The 19,143-nt window shown below is 43.0% G+C and overlaps 1 protein-coding gene across 1 annotated transcript in view; it reads left to right on the top strand.

Moving 5' to 3' along the window:
- The window catches only part of LOC138262378 (uncharacterized), a 269,900-nt gene that overhangs the window by 27,957 nt on the left and 222,800 nt on the right, over positions 1 to 19,143 (top strand). Inside the window, exon 8 of the mRNA XM_069212276.1 lies at positions 17,436 to 17,618. Coding sequence (XP_069068377.1) covers positions 17,436 to 17,618 — 183 coding nt within the window. The remainder of the gene's footprint in view (positions 1 to 17,435; positions 17,619 to 19,143) is intronic.

Genomic DNA, 19,143 nt, shown 5'->3' with positions numbered 1-19,143 from the left:
TGCTAACAAGTGCCAAAGTGCTTGTGCTGTCTTCTTAACATGGTAAAATTGGGCTACACCTGATTGGCACATTTGATTTACTTGTAAGTCCCTAGTAAATGCTAGTACTTGTACCCATGGCCTGTAAATTAACTCCTTCTAGTAGGCATCAGCATTCATTGTGCAGTCCACGAAGTAACCTTTTAAAACATGTCTCAGGCCTGCCACTGAAGCCTGTTGTGCAGTTTTAAACTGCCAAATCGACCTGCCCTACTAAACCTTTTGCCAGGCTCGAACCATGCTTTTAACCCACCCTAATGTAGCCCCTAAAAGCCCATACGGCAGGAGCATGTTATTTACAAAGTAGGATAGGATACATGTGTTTAAGTTTTACATGTCCTAACAGTGAAAATCTCCTCACGTGTTTTTTCATTGCTGTAGGGCCTATCTCTCCTATAGGCTATCACTGAGTTACCTTATTTCAGTTAGTTAGTGCTATCTTCAGATTGGGAGCAGGTAGAGAAATTATGTTTACACTTAAATGAATTGTACTTTCAAATATTCTTTAAGGGTAAAGTCAGATTTCAGATTATAATTTGGAAAATGCCACTTTTAGGAAGATGGCATTTCCTGCCCAAAGATTCAGAAGCCTTTCCAGGAGTATCCAACTCCCTGGGCCTGTTAAAGGTTCCCCCATCAAGAATGTGCATTGGGCCCAGACAGTGAACAAGGGTACCTTAATGTAGTGGGACGGGGGTCTTCTTGGAAGGACGGCTGGGGCGAAGTTATACACTGCGTTCATATTCATTTCAGAGGACGTTGCCCACAGCACACACAAAAGAACCTGACAACAGGCCTGCCCTTGCCTATGTTACCCTAGACAGTTTGGAGCCAGGACCAGGGGAATAGGAAGAACAGACTAGAACTAGTTTGTGGGGTAGGTCTTGGAATTCTCCACTCAAAAGATGCCACCAGGTGTAAAAGTAGAACCACTCATCAGAACATTTGTGGACCTGTGGAAGATGCAGAAGAAGGACTACCCTATTGCTTGAAGGACAGCCTTCCTATCTGAAGAAGGAAGGTTGGACCTGCTTGCCGTTGGGTTCTGCTTAAGAATGTTGGGGTTTTCAAGGTGATGGAATTTGAGGTGAGAGACAGTTGAGTAGGTGGTGGCGGTGGCTGGCTTTTCTCTCTTCTTGCTACACATTTACTTGAATGAATAATACACTCACGTCTGCTGCAATGCATCTTATTAGTGGCGATGAGGACGAGTGTAGCTGGTCAAGATGAGTGCTGGGATCCTAACTAGTCTCTGCATTTGGAACGGGTTGCTCGTGCATCTCGGAGCACTGGCACACTTTGATGCATTGCAGGTAACATCTGCATCATCAACGTTCAGCACCATCTTGAGAGAGTGCACATCACCAGCTCGGCCCGGCTCATTGAACTGTGATGCATCGGAGGCACTGTCAGCATCCAGTGCCATCTTAAGGGTGTGCACATTGCATTCAGAAGTAGCATCTTGCCACACTTTGACTCACATTCAGGATCAACGCCTGCTACAGGGCCATTAAAGATGGGTATGATTTAACTGCCTTGTGCATCGATGCAAGCTTAGGGCAGTGATGTGGGTGCAGGTTACCAATTAACCTCGGCAGTTAAGCAACATCTTAAATAAATAGGGACACCACTTTTAGGAGCATCTGTGGTTGGTGTCATTTTACCTGGCCAGACTGGCTGCCCTATGTGTTTGGTCAGTTACAGCTTGAATCACTTCACTCTATATGTACTCACCTTGATAGATGCTGTGCCTTGTCATTGCTTACTTGGCAACATTTACAATTATTGCCTCCTGTGCTCGCCCTTATTTCTACTGAGCCTTATTACTGTTGTGGCACATCCTTACTTAAATAAACATGAGGCACTCCGTTGTTCCTCCACCTGCGTTTTCTCCCGATCCTGTTGTTCCAGAATCAGATTGGGAACAATGCAAAGGTTTCGAGGCACACCTTGATGCCTTAGAAGGAGAGTCCTTTACTCATAAGAAAACATTTCCCATATTAATACATTGTTTGGGGGCTGAGAGATACAATATTTTGAAACTTGCTCTGAGAGAAGTCGTTTTGCAAGTGATGGAGAGTGAGAAGGTACTAATGTTGATGAGTATTCCTCTGCCATCAAATCGTTGGATTTAAGGTTCAAAGCATGCAAAAATGTTACCATGGAGAGGCACAAAGAGAGTTCAAATCACAGGAAAGCCCATTGCAAGCTTGGTGGGAGAATTAAGGATTCTTACAGTGTCTTGTGAAAACAAGTTCTTTGAGGAAGCGATGATCAGAGACAAACTAGTGGGCAAAAACAATAATAAAATGGTCCAGGAAGCCTTGTTGTCAACTCCAAATGTAACTTTAGAGAAAGCCATAAAAGTAGCAGCCAGAATTGAAAGTACAATGTTGTTCATGGAACAAATTACTTTAAAGGATTTTAGAACAATGGAGTGCTCTGGGCTTTTACTGACTGGTAAAAGCCCGGTGTGTCAACATTCCAAAGCAAGAGCTGTAAATAAAGGCCTCACAGTGCCCGAGGGGATTTTAATCCCTTGGGCTCCATGAGGGCTTTGTTTTCTTTATTAGAACATTCTGCCCTTTTGTGGCAGAATGTTCTAATAGCCTTATAACCCTTCGTAGCTGGGCTATACGGGCAATTAAAGTCCTGCTCCCTTGTTAAAGCTGGAGCGGGCCTTTAATGGCCAGTATGGCCCGCTACGGCAGGTTCTAAGGCTATACTAAGTCACATACACAGAATGTTTTGGCTGTTAATACCAAGCACAAGAAGATGAAGGGGAAGGAAGACTCAAGGAAGTTCAATAAGCAAAACCCTCTAAAACCTCTAGAGTGCTATAGGTGTGGCTGTACATCTCTTTCGGTAAATGTTATTGTGTGTCCTGCTATTGATCATACGTGCATTAAATGTATGAAAGAGGAGCATTTTGCCAGGGTTTCTAGATCTTCAAAGAAGATCTATCCTATCAAAATTTTCAAGGTTGAGACAAGCCATTTAATGATGATGATGTCACGTGAGAGTGAAGCTTTAACCATTGGGACATCTTCAAAGGAAACTGGGGCTGAAACGGTGTGGGGAGTATCATTGGACATGATTAAAAGGCCTTTTTGCTCATTGAGTATAAATGACATGAAAGTAAAGGTCATGGCAGATTCAAGGTTGCCTTTTACCTTGATAAGCAAAAAGGTTTGGGTTACGTCATTTTGCCAATGTGCCTTAAAACATTCACTGATACATTTTGTTTGGTATGGTGGCAAATCCATTGAAGTCGGTGAATTTTGGGCAAAGTTCAACTTTAAGGACTGTGTAACTGAGGGGGAGATAAATATAGCAAAGGATGATGCCTGTTATTGGAGTGATATGACCAAAATAATTTAAGGCAATTATTGGATCCCAAAAACCCTAATCTGGTCATGTTAAGCAAGGAATTTGTCAAGATACTTTCTGTTGAGAAAAATGAAAGGGTGAGAACTTATCCTGAAGTATAACAAAAAAACATGGTTTGTTTAAAATTAAAGGATATGTGCACAAAATAATGGTTTTGGACAATGCTTGTCCCGCTGTGGGTAAGGTTCACAGAGTACTTTTAGCTTTGAGATACAAGCTAAGAAAAGAATTGGACAAACTCTGTGTGCAAGATGTGATAGAACCAATAGAAAGTTCTGACTGGTGGCTTGATTGTTTTAGCCTGCAAAGCTAATGGATCATTGTGGATGTGTGTGAATTTACATGGTTTATACACCCAGATTTGGGTGGACCGCCACCCCCTTCCCAATATCACAGAAATGCTGTTCAAACTCAAGGAGGGAACATTTTTCAGCTTGTTGGACATGACCTCTGCTTCCTATCAAATTAGCCTTCATAAGGATTCTAGACATCTCACAGCCTTCATAACTCCTGGCGGAGTGTACGAATTCAAATTCATGCCATTCTGGTAAGCTTCTGCAGTTTCACAGAGGGTTGTAGAGAGTTTGTTTAAAGGAATGGAAGGCATCATAGCTTTCCAGTATGATGTGTTGGTCTGTGGGAGTGATCTGAAGTAGCAGGATGAGTGATTGCATCAAGTGTTGTGCATTTTGAAAGGAAGGGGAGTCACTCTTAGTGCGGAGAAGTGTACATTTGATACTCTAAGTATCGATTACCTGGGTAATAAATTATCAGCTAGTGGTGTTAAACCACAAGCAAGTCTGGTGATAGCTATTAAAGATTTTACACTTCCTGAAAACAAGGATTAGTTGCAGTCCTTCATGGGGTTAGTTGAATTTTATACCAGATTTATCCCCAGGTGTGTTGAAAAAACATGCAGCCTGAGATTACCTTTAAAATAAATATAAAATTTGAGTGGAACGATGTGGTGGATCAAGAGTTTAATTTAATTTGATAAAAAGTAAGATAGCATAAGCCATTCCCCTGAAAACGTTTGATACCTGGAATTAAAGTGTGATCATGTTGGATTACTTACCAGGTCCCCCAAAATGTGTTGGCTGATTGTCTTTCACATCTTCCAGGATGTGACCAAAGTTAGGTTGAGATATATGGTGATGACGTGGAATCTGGGTGTACTGTTGAAGTTCACTCAGAAGGAGCCATGTCACAGGAGGAGGGGTAACTGCATGTAATCCCGACAAAGAAATGATGGAAGTAAGAGACAGCATTCTTCAAGGGTGGTCTCTGTGGAAATTCAGTGAAGGTTCAAGTGATGTGCATAGACGTGTTTGAGGAGTTATCCATAGATATCTGACTTATATTCCAGTTCAATGTCCTGGTGTTGCCCCATGGAATGAGAAGTAAAGTTGTATTCTTGGACCATGAGGGGTACTTTGGTATGTGTTCGATAAAAGGAGAATTCATGAACATTTTTGGTAACCAGAGTTAGACAGAAGTGTTGAATACTTTGTGAGAGATTGCTTATATTGTGCCTTTAGTGGCAAATCCTAGGTCTATGTTCCCAGTCTAGTGGAAGCAATAAGTGTACACCACAAGGCCTGGAGCAAGTTAGATATTGATGGCATAGGTCCCATGGTGATTTCTAGGGGAGTGTTGGAGTATGGCATAAAGGTCATAGATTTTTACAACTGATGGCCTGAGGTCAAGCTTGCAAAAGCAGCTACTAGCTCCAAAGATATAGAATTTTATAATAAATTTTTGCTAGAATAGGGATACCTGATACAGTTTTAATGGACACAGAAGTCAGTTAACATCGGTGTAGTTTGTTGAGTTTTTGAATTTTTGGGGGTTCAAAAACATCAAGACCTAATTATACCATCCAAGAAATAATGGTATTTTCGAGAGATTCAACAAAGTAATTAAGGATAATGTACAATTAGCCAAAGCACATGGGTTTAATTGTTTATTAGAACTGAGAAAATGTGTTGTGGGTTGTCAGAACAACTTCCAATGCTGACACTGGAGTACCTCCTTTTTTGTTGCTGAGAGGCAGAATTCCTTTGTCTAAAATGTTAAGGCAGTGCATGGGGGAATTTTCTATTGCTAGGTCTACGGAAGAAAAAAGCTGGGAAAAAGTGGAAGGGAAGTTAAAGTACCTGAGGCTGATTTTGTTACAATTAAAATGTTGAGGATTTTACCCAAGGGCAAGTCTTGGTTTTCATGCCTTTAAGGGTGATGGAGATGAGGAAGAGTGTGTAGAGATTAGAGGACGGTAAGTGCTGGAATAAGGACAAACTTTCCGTAGCACATGGCGTGAAATGTAGAGATTCAGTCTTTGATAGGAAAGGGGTTTGTGTTGCATGGAAAATGATTGTGGAAGGTATGGTTAAGAAGGGAGCATGAGTTGGGTAGTTGTGGAGTTTCTCAGAGTTTCTCAGAGAAGAAGACACGTTTGCAATAAATTTCATGTGTTTCTTATGAACAATTGATTGTTATCTTGTACCCCATTTGCATTCCATTCCGAAGTTAGGGATTGGTGACAATTACTACTCTATATCTCCCTGCAACATTCCACAGTTTCTTTCTGCAGAAGGGAAACATTTTCAATGTTACACCATGTCACTTTCCGTTGTTCTAGTGTATCTTGCTGGCTGTTTTTTATATATGATTTCAGCATTTTGTAAGTGTATCCATTTATACTTTTGTTGTGTGCACGTGTGCTTGTGATTAGGTTTACTTTATGTTAATTCTATAATTTAATGTTTTTTTTTACATGTATTAGGTTGTGAAATGTTGTAAGGGGGGGAGATGTGTTGAGCTCTGCTTGGAAATGTTGGGGTTTCCAAGGTAATGGAATCTGAGGACAGAGACAGTTGAGTTGGCAGTGGTGGTTGTTGACTGTTCTCTCGTCTTGCTGCGCATTTACTTGAATGAATAATACATTTACCTCTGCTGCACTGCATGTTTTTACTTGCCTTCAATCCAGGCTACCAAGAGTGAGCCTAAGAGTCAGTTGGTTAACCTCCGATGTGAGCTCACTTCTTCTGGGTGAGGATATTGTTTAATTTCTATATCTTGAGCTGCCATGTTTTGTATGGTCGTCCAGGCTATGATAAACAAGTTGTGATTGTCTTGTCCTCAAGAAGGCAGGGCAAGTGACAGGGCCCAGAGGTGAGGGGCTAGGAGGTGAAAGGTTTCTGGTGGCAGAGGGAAACACTGCATTTACATTCTTAATTGAGAAGGGGACCTATAAGCCCGGTGGAATGGTGCATCTGCCACTTGATGACATATACACTCTTTCAGCAAATTGTACATACCCCTTTTTAATCTTCACTCATTGGACATCCGCTCTTGAGTTTAAGATGGGGCCTTGATTAATGCTGCATAAGAGTCTGGTTTTGACCCTGTGAGGCAGAGGTGGTTAAAATGCACTTCTAAGGCGGGGAGCACTTACTATTCGAACTAGAGGATGTATTCAGCATGAACTGATTATAAAAGTTTTTGGGCAATATTTTGGGAATGTCTTGGTAGTTTTATCAATTGTTGAAGTTATGACCCATTGTTTGAGCACTGTTCCTGTTGAAAGGACAATAGAGATACTAAAGAAAAAACAGAAAGATTGGAATTCAGAGAGGAATTGCATGAGTAACTCCTGATGTAGATTAAGAAATCCCTTCACATTACTGAAATATCAAATCAGGGATGTCAAGGGTTTCCAGTACCTTTTCCTAGCAGGTTATCCTTACAAAAGTGTAGTACCCGAGGGCCTTCCTCCTGAAAATGTGAATGATGGGCAAAAAATCTGGGATTTTATTGTAGACAGTTGTGTAGACACCATAAGCTCGGTGCTTGAACCTCTCGCACCAACCTCTAATTGGTGCATTTTTTTAGACAAACGTACCCAGAAAGAGGTTAGTTATGAATACAGTAAAATATTAATTCTAAGGTGGCAAAAAGTTGAAATCTGGTGTGTTTTCTCAAAAATTCATATTTCTTTATTCATAATTGTATGATTCAATCAACCAAAAAACATATTTAAAAAACTCCAAATAGCCAATGTGTGTTTTGAGATAATGCTGTTTATCAAGGCATAATTCTTGGTAAGGTACACCCACAATAATCAACTTAGTTCGAAGGTTGTTTCGTATCTCCTACCCTCAGATTTGTACCAAGATATTACATCTCTCCCGGTGTTGTGCTCTGGTTCTCGAGGTTATTGGCCGCAAAACATAAAACCTTCAAATTCTTTTCAAACTTGGAATTGATATTTGATTGTATTCATAATCAACCTCCTTTTGGGGACATTTGACCAAAAATGAGGGGTGCATGCTTCACACCTGGATCAATTATTGATGACACGACCTGGAATTCTGCTCACATATGGTGGACGCATGATCTAAGATTTGTAGACGGATTCAAGCACAGAAACCAAAGGAACTCACTGGACGCATTTTCCAATTGCTGGTATAACTGGTATCTTTTGGCTATAAAAAACCCAAGCCAGGCTTAAGTCCAGATGAAGGATAGCAGATTCTGATCCGTTGAGCATTCCCTTTTTGTTATATTTTTGTCCCTGGACTCAGGGCAATCAGTGTGTGAGCCTCTTTTTAGCAGTTGTGAGACGGTTTTAGGGCCAGTTGGGCCTTTTTTCCGTTGATTTCCATGAGATTACTACTTTATTTTTAACTATCTGCTAAACTAATGGCGTCCACTGTAATATTGGTGCCTGGGCCATTTTTTGTCAATTGGGAATCCAAAAAGAAATGATCCGTATCTTTTTAGCTTAAGTGTAAAATCTGTAGTGTTAAAACTAAGGGGCATATTTACAAGCCCCATTGCGTCACTCTTGCACCAATAAAATTAGATTTATGAAGCCATGCAAGGCCACCTTTTGTGGCCCTGAGTAGCTTCATAAATCTTGAGTAAAGCAACGCAATGCAAATCGCTGCATTGCCTTACTCTGTGCCGGGGAGGCATTCCATGGGTGTTGTGTGTGTGTTTCCAAGCAGCAGCCATGGATTTCGAGCCTAGGTGAAGTGCAGCGAGGAGAAATACCTTTATTTCTCCTCATTTTTCTTCTTTTCATGTGTGCTGCATTCTACCTCAGGGGGTTGATTTTGTGCAGAAAGTGCCCTAATCCTACATGCAACAGAGGCACCCTTGCCCATGGTGAAAGGATGTCTGTGTTGGGCCTAGGAGCATCATTCCTTAAATATCACGCCCGGCTGGTGCGTAAGAATGGCAGTAGCCGGCGTTATACTTTTTGATGCAAACCTTGCAGGTTTGCGTCAAAAAGTATAAATATGGGCCAGAGTTTGCTCGAATACTCATTGTTTTGTATTTCTAATGTTTCAAGAGTATCACATCCCATAGATATTACTTTGTCATAGTAAAGAGCAAAACATACACATATTTGTGGCAACATCCTGAAATGTTTAATATTAGTAAATTCTATTGTTGAATCAGTGCGTGGCACCCTGTGAATTAGTTTTTTTTACAAATGTATACCACATGATTTGCTCTAGGCATATATGGGAAATAGTTGTTTTGTAATTTAGTGGGCTTAGGTTCTGCAGTCGTAAAAGTGGTTCAAATCAACAGCATGTAGTCTGTATTTAGGGGTGTTGTTGGCTTTTTAGACCTTTCTTTAGTGTTCACTATCTTTAGTTTACAGCGCATTGGTTTTCCCACCAGCCATTTCACATTCCTTTTTCATATTATTAAAATGTGCATGTGTTGAAGTACTTTGCCTCTTTAAATGAAAACACCAACTACACTTTGATTTACTGTGTTTTAGTTTCTTTATTGCAGAATTCAGTTTGTAGCCCATAGCACTTCCCTGAGTAAACCTTGTGCTGTTATGCTTTGCTACCTTTTGTGTCAATAGCTAAAATGGCTTTTTGGTCCCCAATTTGAGAGACTGAAGTAAAAGGCCGTAGGACACCAGAAGTGAAAGACTCAGAAGTCACAGATAAGGCTGGCGGACGGGGTACTCCATTCCAAACACAGCATAGTACACTGCCCGCTGAACCCTTGATCCGAATGGCTTATTAGGAGACAGGCGGGCCTTTGGTATTCTGTCGATGGAGGTCTTATTGGCTCCATGGATGGAATACTTCCTCTGACAGTCGGATGGACTAGGGGCTGTTGGAGGAGATCATTACACCGTCCGCACTATGTAGCAAAACCTCCAATAATCTTGAGGTGAGGGACAGGAAAAAATATTATGAACCCCCCCCCCCACACACAGACTCTCAAGGGAGGGGGGATTAGTTTTGATGTTTTTCAGTTACAAACTACATTTTGGGAGACTGTTTTTTAAAAGCAAAAGTGTGTTGGATAGCCATCAAAACCAACATGGCCATACACCAAACCTTTGGTAAATTTAAAAGAGCCGCCAAGACAGCAATTCTCTCGAACGTACAGAGATGACTTCTGAGCTGCTGATCACGTCTAAATTTGGCAGATGGAGTACCCTCAAGATAGCAGAGGCAATGTCCTCTGACATCCAGACGAGCTCCAGTCCATTTGCCAAATACTAAATCAGACTGTCTGATTGCCCTGCAACCCTCCAACCCAGATTTATCAACCAGGTTAATGAACTGAGTACTAGGAAATTAATTGAAATACGAAATATTCAAGAGCCAAGGTTACTATAACAATCTTAGGTTCCTAACTAGATTAAACAAAAGCTTAGGGTAGGGTTACTTCCTAATTATGATGTACACTGTTACTAGACATTTGATAACTACTTATAAACCATTTCTTCAGTTGGGTTAGTCTAATTCATTAAAATAAAGCAAACTGAGGATATAACATCCAGGATGGATTAGGTCATCACATTAATGCCTATAGCTGAAAAAGAGTGTGTGATAACTTGAAGTGTGGTGGCCTAGTATAGGCCACCCCACACTAATTTACAAAGAGCAAACAATAGGGAAGACTCAAAGATCCAGGCATTAATTGCTATAGGCCATCTGTTTTGACAAATACTTATCAGATAGGGAAAGGTGCTGCCCTTTGTGACAATGGTAGACTTTGAAGACTGCTGCTATTGTGAAGAAGAAGCCAAGTTCCTGAAGAGAAAAACATCAGTTTTCTTGATAGATCTAAAAGAACAGTAACACTTGTAAAGACAGGAAATGGCCACAAATAAGGATATACTAGAGCCACATATTTATGAGACTTCCATCTTGGCAAAGAAATAAGCACAATAAAAATAGCCACCAGAGGCAGGTCATTTTGTAGACACTAGAATTTACAGAGCTCACATACAATGCTGAGTTTGTTTGAGGAGTAAACTTCTCCGGAACTTCCAAGTGATATTAAGAAATATTTTATTGTGGTTAGCTATCTCTCAGTTAGAACCCCCAGTCACAAAACTTTTATTTCTGTCAATAAAAATGTCTTGCTGTTGGAACTTCATCTGTTTGACCTACGTCTGAAGTAAGTGACAGCTACTCACAAACAAAGCTTCGTGAATTGGGTCCTGATAGTTTTGCAATTACAGAAGTAATCCAATGAGGTCCCTTTCTGTTGTGAGTTCTACAGCCATAGACACTGCCTTTCCACTGATGGTTATGAATACCGATAGAAATGTAACTAGTACACATTGGTGACTCACCTTTATGTGTTTTGGGACTTCACCCTCTTTGTTTTCTGCAGAATAGCCAAGAGAAGGCCACACAGCACCCTCAAGCATTTAATCTGACTGATGGCTGGCAAATGCACACAGCAAGCCTGTGCCAGCGATGTTACAGAATGTCCCTGGTCAGACAAATTCTAACCCTGGCTTGAGGAATGTGACATGCCTAAGTACCACACCATACAGGCAGTCCAGTGACCTTTACTTTAATCATGCTTTCACCTCTCCCTTTTTTCTCTTGTTAGTGTTGGGTGGGGTTAGGAGCCTTACCGAACACTCATCACACTATGACGAGATGAAAGAGAATAGTGTGAAAAGGAAAGAGGCTGAAAGCTGAAGCCTGCAAGCAATAATAGGCTTCAGCTTTCTGTTTCTTCCTTCTTTGTCTGAGGTGGGAGGGAACTGTATACCTACCCCAGCAGCAGAGAAGCTGAAGCAAAGCAGTGTAAGCTCCTAAAGTAAAGTACAAACAAATCTGTCAGGTGCAAGTGAGCTAGAGTGCATCACTCTCAGCCTGCCATGCTGAGGACTCCTCTTAGCCAACCAAAGGAAAAAAGACAGATTATTGAGACAGAAGTAAGATGGGCAGCCTGAGCTATGGCATGCGTTGTGTACATTGCTAACCCAAACTGGTAAATTTCAGTGGTTTTGTGAATCTGAGCCTGAATCATAACTTAGGGCCAGATGTATTAAGTCATTTAGCAATTTTAAAGCCTGTGATTCGTTATATTACAGTATTTGCAACCACTAAATAGTTTGCACAAATGTATTAAATCCATTTAGCGAATTGGTAACATGTAAAATGGTTTTTAGGAAATCATGATGAATCAAACAGCGACTTCTTATGGTATGTATCAATGTTTAGCCACCGAGTTACAGTCACAAAACAGTAATACTTTACCACCTTCTCAAAGGAGGTGGTTAGCCTTTTGCAAATGAGAAGGGATCCCTTTCACCATTGTAAAAGCAACTGTACTGTGTATGTTGCATAAGTGCCAGCTCTGTGGGGAAAATTGGAAGATGAATAAGACTTCTTCACAGCAGCTTCCACTTTTGTATTTACTTGATCAGAGGGAGAAGCATCCTGGATGCTAGACCAGTCATGAGGGAGTCAACCTTAAAAGACTAAGGGAACTCCTCCGAAAAACTTTGCAGTTGGTAAAGCTTGGCCAGAAATATCAGGAAGTTCTTGAGTGTTCTCCAAAATTTGAGTAGAGAGGTGGACGTCCGTAGCTGCAGACGGAGGTCTTTCCAGGACTTCACCACAAGGTAGGAGAAGGAGTGTCCTCCAATGTGGCTTTGGTGGAAGAGGGGATGTGGGCAAATGAGAGGGAGGCCGAGCGTAATTCTCTGGTAGAGTGGTGGAAGTTCAGGTGACAGTTGATGTAGACTGGTCCTGGGTTGTGCAGTGCTTTCTAGGCATTGATCATCAGCTTGAATTGGCATCTCTTCTGGATGGGGAGCCGGTGGAGTTTTCTGAGGTGGGTGTTGATATGGGACCGTCTGAGGAGGCAGAGGAAGAGTCTGGCAGCAGAGTTCTGTATAGTCTGGAGTGTGTATAAAAGGTGTGTGGTGATCCCAGCATAGAGTGTGTTGCAGTAGTCTAACCAGCTGATGATTAGAACCTTGGTGATGGTACATCTGGTGTTCAGGGGGAGCCATTTGAAGACATTTCACAACATGTGAAGTGTGGGAAAGCAGGCAGAAGTGACTGCATTGATCTGGGACTTCATGGTTGGTTTGCTGTCCCAGATTATGACAAGGTTTCTGCTGTGGTCAGGTGGATTGAGTGAGGGTTGTAGCTCTGAGGGCCACCAGGAGTCGTTCCAAGAGGTGGTGTTGTTTCCAAAGATAAGAACTTTGATTTTGTTCTTGTTGAGTTTCAGGCAGTTGTACTTCATCCAGTTGGCGGCACTCGTCATGCACCTGTGGATCCTAGTTTTTGTGTTGGCAGGATCTTCTAAGTGTGAGAAGATAATCTGGATGTCGTCAGCATAGGATATGATGTTTAGTCTGTGGTATCCGATGATGCTGGCTAAGGGGGTCATGTAGATGTTAATGAGGGTTCGGCTGAGGGAGAATCCTTGAGGTACACCGCAGATGATGTCCTTAGGTTCTGAGGTGAATAGAGGTTTGCGGACCTTTTGCGTTCCTCCAGAGAGGAAGGAGGTGATCCACTTGTTGGCATTTCCATGGATAGCGATGTGACGCAGTCTTCTGATCAGGGTGTGATGAGATGCAGTGCCAAAGGCTGCTGAGAGGTCGAGGAGGATCAGAGCCACTGTTTCTCCCTGGTTGAGGAGGGCTCTGATGTCATTGGTGGCTGCGATCAAGGCAGTCTTGGTGATGTGGTTGGTGCTGAATCCAGATTGGGAGGTGCCTAGGAGAAGATGCTGCCCCAGATATTTCATAAGTTGTTGGTTGATGGCTTTTTCCAGGAAGTTGGAGGGGAAAGGGAGAAGAGATGGGACGGTAGTCTTTGAGTTTTCTCAGGTCAGCAGTGGGTTTCATGAGGGGTGGTTTAACTTCTGCATGATTCCAGTCTTCAGGAAAGGTGGCTGTGGCAAATGAGGAGTTGAAGAGGGCGGTGGGCTTGCTGTTGATCCTGTGGCTTCCGAGGTTGAAAATGTAGTGTGGGCAGGGGTCCGTGAAGGTTTCTGGGTGAATTAAGTTCATGATGGTGGTGGTGTCCTGGGGTGAGCTGGTCCCATGATGTAAGTCGGTGGTCCGTGTTGATTTCGGTGAGTGCCTGAAGGTGAAGTTAGTCTGAGGGATTGGGGTGGTGTTCGAAGTTCTTATAGATGGAGGTGATCTTGTTGTGGAAAAAGTTGGTGGATCTGTCACATAGTTCTTGGGAGGGATGATGCTATTTCCTGTGGCTGCATGGTTGGTTAACTCTCTGATGAGGTTGAAGAGCTCTTTGCTGTGGTTGGATCTGGACTTGATGAGGTCATCTAGAGCTTTCCTCTTTGTCTCTCTCAGTAGCCAGTGGTAGCAGTTGAGGGAGGTCTTGAAGGTAGTCCTGTCTGAGGTGTCTTTGCTTGTGTGTCATCTTCTTTCCAGTTGCTTGCAGTGGCTTTTTGCTGTTCTCAGTTCCTTGATGTACCATCTTGCCTACTTAGTGGATCTCCTGTGTCTGCTGGTCTTGGGAGCGATGATTGCGGCACAGTTGGTGACCCAAGAGATTTTGACAGCTTGGTCCAGGTTTGATGCAGTGTTAGGGCATGATGTGTTGAGGGTGTTGGCCCATTGGCTCTCTGATACTCTGCTCCAGCTGTGGTGGGGGCGCTGGGTGGCTCGCCCATGGAGGTGTGTGGGGTGGAGTTGTTGAGGTTTACGATTAAGTGGTCGGTCCAGGTGAGTTTGGTGATGTGGCTGTACTTGACTCTGTTGCTGGAGGTGGAGATGGGGGACTAGCATGTGTCCTGTGTTGTGTATGGGGCCAGTGATGAGTTGAGTGAGGCTGATGTTATTTATGCTGTTGAGCAGGCTGGCATTGTTTGTGTTGTTGAGGTCATTGAGGTGAAAATGTAGATCTCTGAAGAAGATGTAATCTTTGGACTCAATGGTGGGGCAATGAAGTCGGGGATGACAATGTAGAAGCTGAGGTGTGGTCCCGTGGGTCTGTAGGTGAGGGTGCCTCTGATGGTGATTTATTCATCTGTTTGGAGTTTCAAGTTGAGGTCTGGATGGTGCCTTCTGTCTCAGTGGGGTACTGAATGTTTGCTTTGTGGATGATGGCGATCCCTCCTCCGGGTTTGTTGGTGTGATCTCGATGTGTGATCTTGTATACATCTGGTGTTGCAGTGCGATGTCAGGAGCGGGTGTGAGCCAGGTCTCAGTGAGGAATATGACATCGGGGTGAGGGTGCTGATGAGGTCCCAGATCTCAGTGGCATGTTTGCAAAGCAAGCTTGTGTTTAGGAGGAGGCAGGCAAGTTGTTGTTAAGTAGGCGTATTGGTTGGTTTACATGGTTGTGGATGTCTTGTTGGTGGGCAATCTGATGAAGCAGGGGAAGGAGAAATGGATGCAGGAGAAAGGCCTTACTATGGATTGTGGGGAGGTGCTTCAGCAGCAGTTCTTGTGGCATCCCTGGTTCAGGGCTCAGAGTTTGGTGGCGGTATAGCTGTGGGGTGTAGGAGAACCACATTTCCCGGTACTGGGCACAGTCGAGGCACGGACAATGGCAGGTGAGCTTGCCTTTGGAGCATCCGCAGTGCGCCTTCATTAAGTAGGTCCTGGGAGGTGAAAGGGGTGCTCGGTGGCAGTGGGCCGTGCTAGCAGGAGGTGGGAAAAAGGCAGCAACAAAACAAGAGGGAGAAAAAGTAGGGAAAAAACAAGGCACAGACATTCCCAAAAAGGAAAGGCACTAAGGCAAAGGGAAAAGGCACAAAGGCAAAGACCAGAAGAAGGTAAATACGAGGCACAAGGAAGGCAAGAATCTGGATGTTCAGGGCGGACAGCGAGAGAGAGCTAGGTTTGGGACCTGCTCAATGGGATCGAGCTGTGGCCTCCATTAAATCAGTCCTGGAAGGAGGGGAGGGAGTGGAGGTTGCCGGCGCTAGCAGGAGACAGGAAACAGGAGGCAGTGAAACAAGCTGGAGGAAAAAGGAGAGAAAAAAGGCAGTAAGGCAAATGAAAAGGCACTAAAGACAAAGACAAGAAGAAGGAAAAAAATGAGGGATGAGGAGGGCAAGAATCTGGCTGTTTGGGGGCTGACAGTGAGAGAGAGACCTGGGCCTGGGACTTGCTCTCTAAAATAAATAAAAGCACTCCATAAAATGCTGTACACAGGCATGCTGCCCCATTTTAATACAGAAGGGGCTAGAACAGTGACTACCTCTTAATCACCAGGTAGCATACTCGTATCTGTAACTGTGCAGGGAACGGGATGCAGTTCTGAATAAACAAACATCAGGCAAAAGCCTCCAGACAGGCCAGTGCAATATGGGAAGAAAAATTACACATAAAAAGAAGGCTGAAACACTTCTCTGATGTCCTGTAGAAGAAGCTTTAGGAGACAGAAAACAAAACAGAATGTCTTCCAGCTTGGGCAGTCCCATTTGTACCACATGATGAGATCTTCCTGTGGTGGCCATATTGGTAGGAGCATCAGTTGGTCATTTTTAAAGCTTGGGTGAATGTTGCATGTGAAAGAGACAATGCTTTAAAGATAGGGTCTGGGGTGGGGAAAACATACCTTGTAGGTAATGCAGCGGGCTCAAAGAAATATGCACAATAAGGTTTCAACTGATGCAAGTGAGTGCATTTCAGAAGTGAATAGTCTGCATTGGTAAGTCATGGGCAGCCCCGCACTGAGTGTGAGGCAAATTGCCTTTAGAAAACTGAACGCAAGTCACTCCTGAAATCTGAGTGATTTTTCCACTCAGACAGCTGCAAGACTCAGGTGGTGGTCGGACCGCTGTGGTAGTGGCTGTCCAACTGCCCTATTCTGACCTTGGCGGAGCCGCCACAGTCGGACCGATGACACCACCAGGTTGCCGCAATGCGGCAGCCTGGCGGTTCCGGCAGTCGTAATCCGCCAATGCAGCACAGTAAGCAGCGCTGCCCTCCAGATTTTGAGTCCCCATACACCTGCTTTTCCATGGTGGTTTACACCGCTGTGGAAAAGCTGGTGGAATGAGGGTGCTGGGGGCCGCCTGGGGGCCCCTGCACCGCCAAGGCACTTGGTATGGGCAGTGCAGGGGCCCCTATGCACAGCCCCGTCGTGCATTTCACTGCTCGAATTACGGGTAGTGAAATGTGCGATGGGTGACGCTGTACCTGGCGCAATGCCAAATTGGCGCAGGCTCGATTACAAGCCTGCATCAATGTTAAGGCCCTCTCCACCACAGGGCCGGCGGGAGGAAAAACTGTTTCCATCCACCGGCCCTGCGGTGACGTTGGAATAGGGCCAGCGGTGTCCTGCCGCACTAGCAGCCAGGTGGGGGGATTAGAGGCCTCCCGTCAAACTCAGAATGCCCACCTTAGTGTCTAGAGTGGAGCAGAATTTACTTCCACTACTGGCCTGGAAACATGAGGGAGCATTAAATACTGCTCACTTGTAGGTATCTCATATTCTTATGAAGATTTGTTTGTAGCTAAATGAAAGGAAAATATTGCTTTTTGGAGAGTCCCGCAGCTACTGTTGGATGGCCTGGGAGGGGGGCCACATAAAAATGAAATAATCTCAATACTCAAATTGGAAAAAAATTCGGGAAAAATTGGAAGAGTTGCATCTAAGTGTCAATGTTCACAGGAAATGTTATTTGGTTGCATAGTGTGTACACATGCATTTTTAATAAGTATTATGTATTATGTGGTCTACAGTTGATGTAATTTGTTTTTTTTCTTCACATAGGTGACTATTACAGCTAATCTCACTTCAACAGAACTGGCTGATGCCACATTTCTTGCAGAAGTGTTAGGAAATTCCACTTTAATTAACAACATCTTGGGACAAATAAAGAAAATTGAAGGCTATGAATTTCTGAATGGCTATCTTGAAAGAGTAACTAGCAACTTGTGTCAAGTAAATAGAAGTGTAAGTGCCTCTAACAAGGTCTTTGTGGTGTTGCTTGCTGTGTCTACCTTCTAAATCTTTCTCATTAATACCTAAATTCTCCCTGTCCAAATCCCAACATCTCATTTCACAGCTGGGCTCTAGCGCTAACTAACTAGCATTGCAGTTTGCTAACCTTTTCTGTCTCTCCGTGTGTTCTTTGTTTGGTTACCCGGTGTTCTTAACTAAATTGAGTATCACTTAATCACTGCGCCGTTTACCTGCAATTATTTATTAATTGTAACAACAATCATGTGTACCACATAAGCACCAATTATTTGTAGAACTGAGAGCACAATTCAGACTTTCCAACGTCTGTCAGTTTTTTCCACTGGGAAGACTGGTTACGTGCAATGTGGTAAACTAACTGATAGAACAAGACACCCTTCATCAGAGTTCGTAAGCTGGGACAAGAGAAAAATTTAAAAGTTTGGAGTCATTGACACAGACTCTGCCATGGTCCACGTCGCGTTCCAAAGGAAAGATGGTGGACAGTAGCCAGATGACAAGAATTCTTGACTCTGATTGAGCAGGGTTTTTGACGTCTTCTTCTCTTGGTAAAATCATCAGATAAAATCCCCCACTGTTCATATGAACGTTTGATTGTGGACTTGAAGTGTTAAAAAGTAGCCAAAATCAGAAACCTTTTGCAGATACAGTGAAACAAATATAGTTCCCCAAAACAACAGAGATGATGTCCAAACTTTAGGAGTTTTATCAACAAATTTAGTTCAGGTTACAATTTAAATCATTCAGCAAAGCTGATGCAAAATATAGTAAAACAATATATATTTGCATGTTCATGCAATCTGAATTTATATATGTTCAAAAAGAGTATGCAAAACATTCAGCACACCAACTACAACCCAAGCAGGTTTCATAAAGGAACCTCCCTACTCTAAAAAAAAGTAATGAAAGTAGTAAGTGGAAAGTGTTCAAAGATCAGATTAACCAGATTTAAGGTTTACTGGAAAGACTGCATTTTCAAAGATTAAGCTTAATACTCTGGGCAAGGAAATCAGCCGCGTCATGAAGAGGTCTTCTCGCATCAAAGTCAGATAGGATTGAGCCTCAATTGTACCGAACAGTACCAAACAATCAACAAATATTGAAACTTAGGCTTTTCAGCCTGAGAATTTTAGGCCAAAATCTGAAATAGCTGTGATCAAGTCCTGTAACAGACACGGGCCACTGACAAATGCACATGTAGAAAACAACTAAAGGCTTAAAGTGGGCTAATAATCAATTTGTATTAATGAGACAAGCAAACAGTCAAATAAGGTTGCAGTTTCCATTAGCTAGTCAGCTCAACGGTTCTAAAGACCATCAGTTCAAACCAGTGTGAGGATCTGCTGTAATTTGTTGACTCAAATTTATAAAAATAAAAAAGGCCATGCAAACAATCTTGAAACGCCACCTGTCTCCACAATCTACTTGTTGTCTTTACTGTTATAAATGCTAAATGTAAAAAGACATAGGGGGTGAGGAGGTCACAACGGTACCAAAA

The sequence above is a fragment of the Pleurodeles waltl genome, chromosome 10 (assembly GCF_031143425.1).
Source record: "Pleurodeles waltl isolate 20211129_DDA chromosome 10, aPleWal1.hap1.20221129, whole genome shotgun sequence".
In the NCBI taxonomy this organism is placed as follows: domain Eukaryota; kingdom Metazoa; phylum Chordata; class Amphibia; order Caudata; family Salamandridae; genus Pleurodeles; species Pleurodeles waltl.
This window is presented reverse-complemented; position numbering and strand designations above follow the sequence as displayed.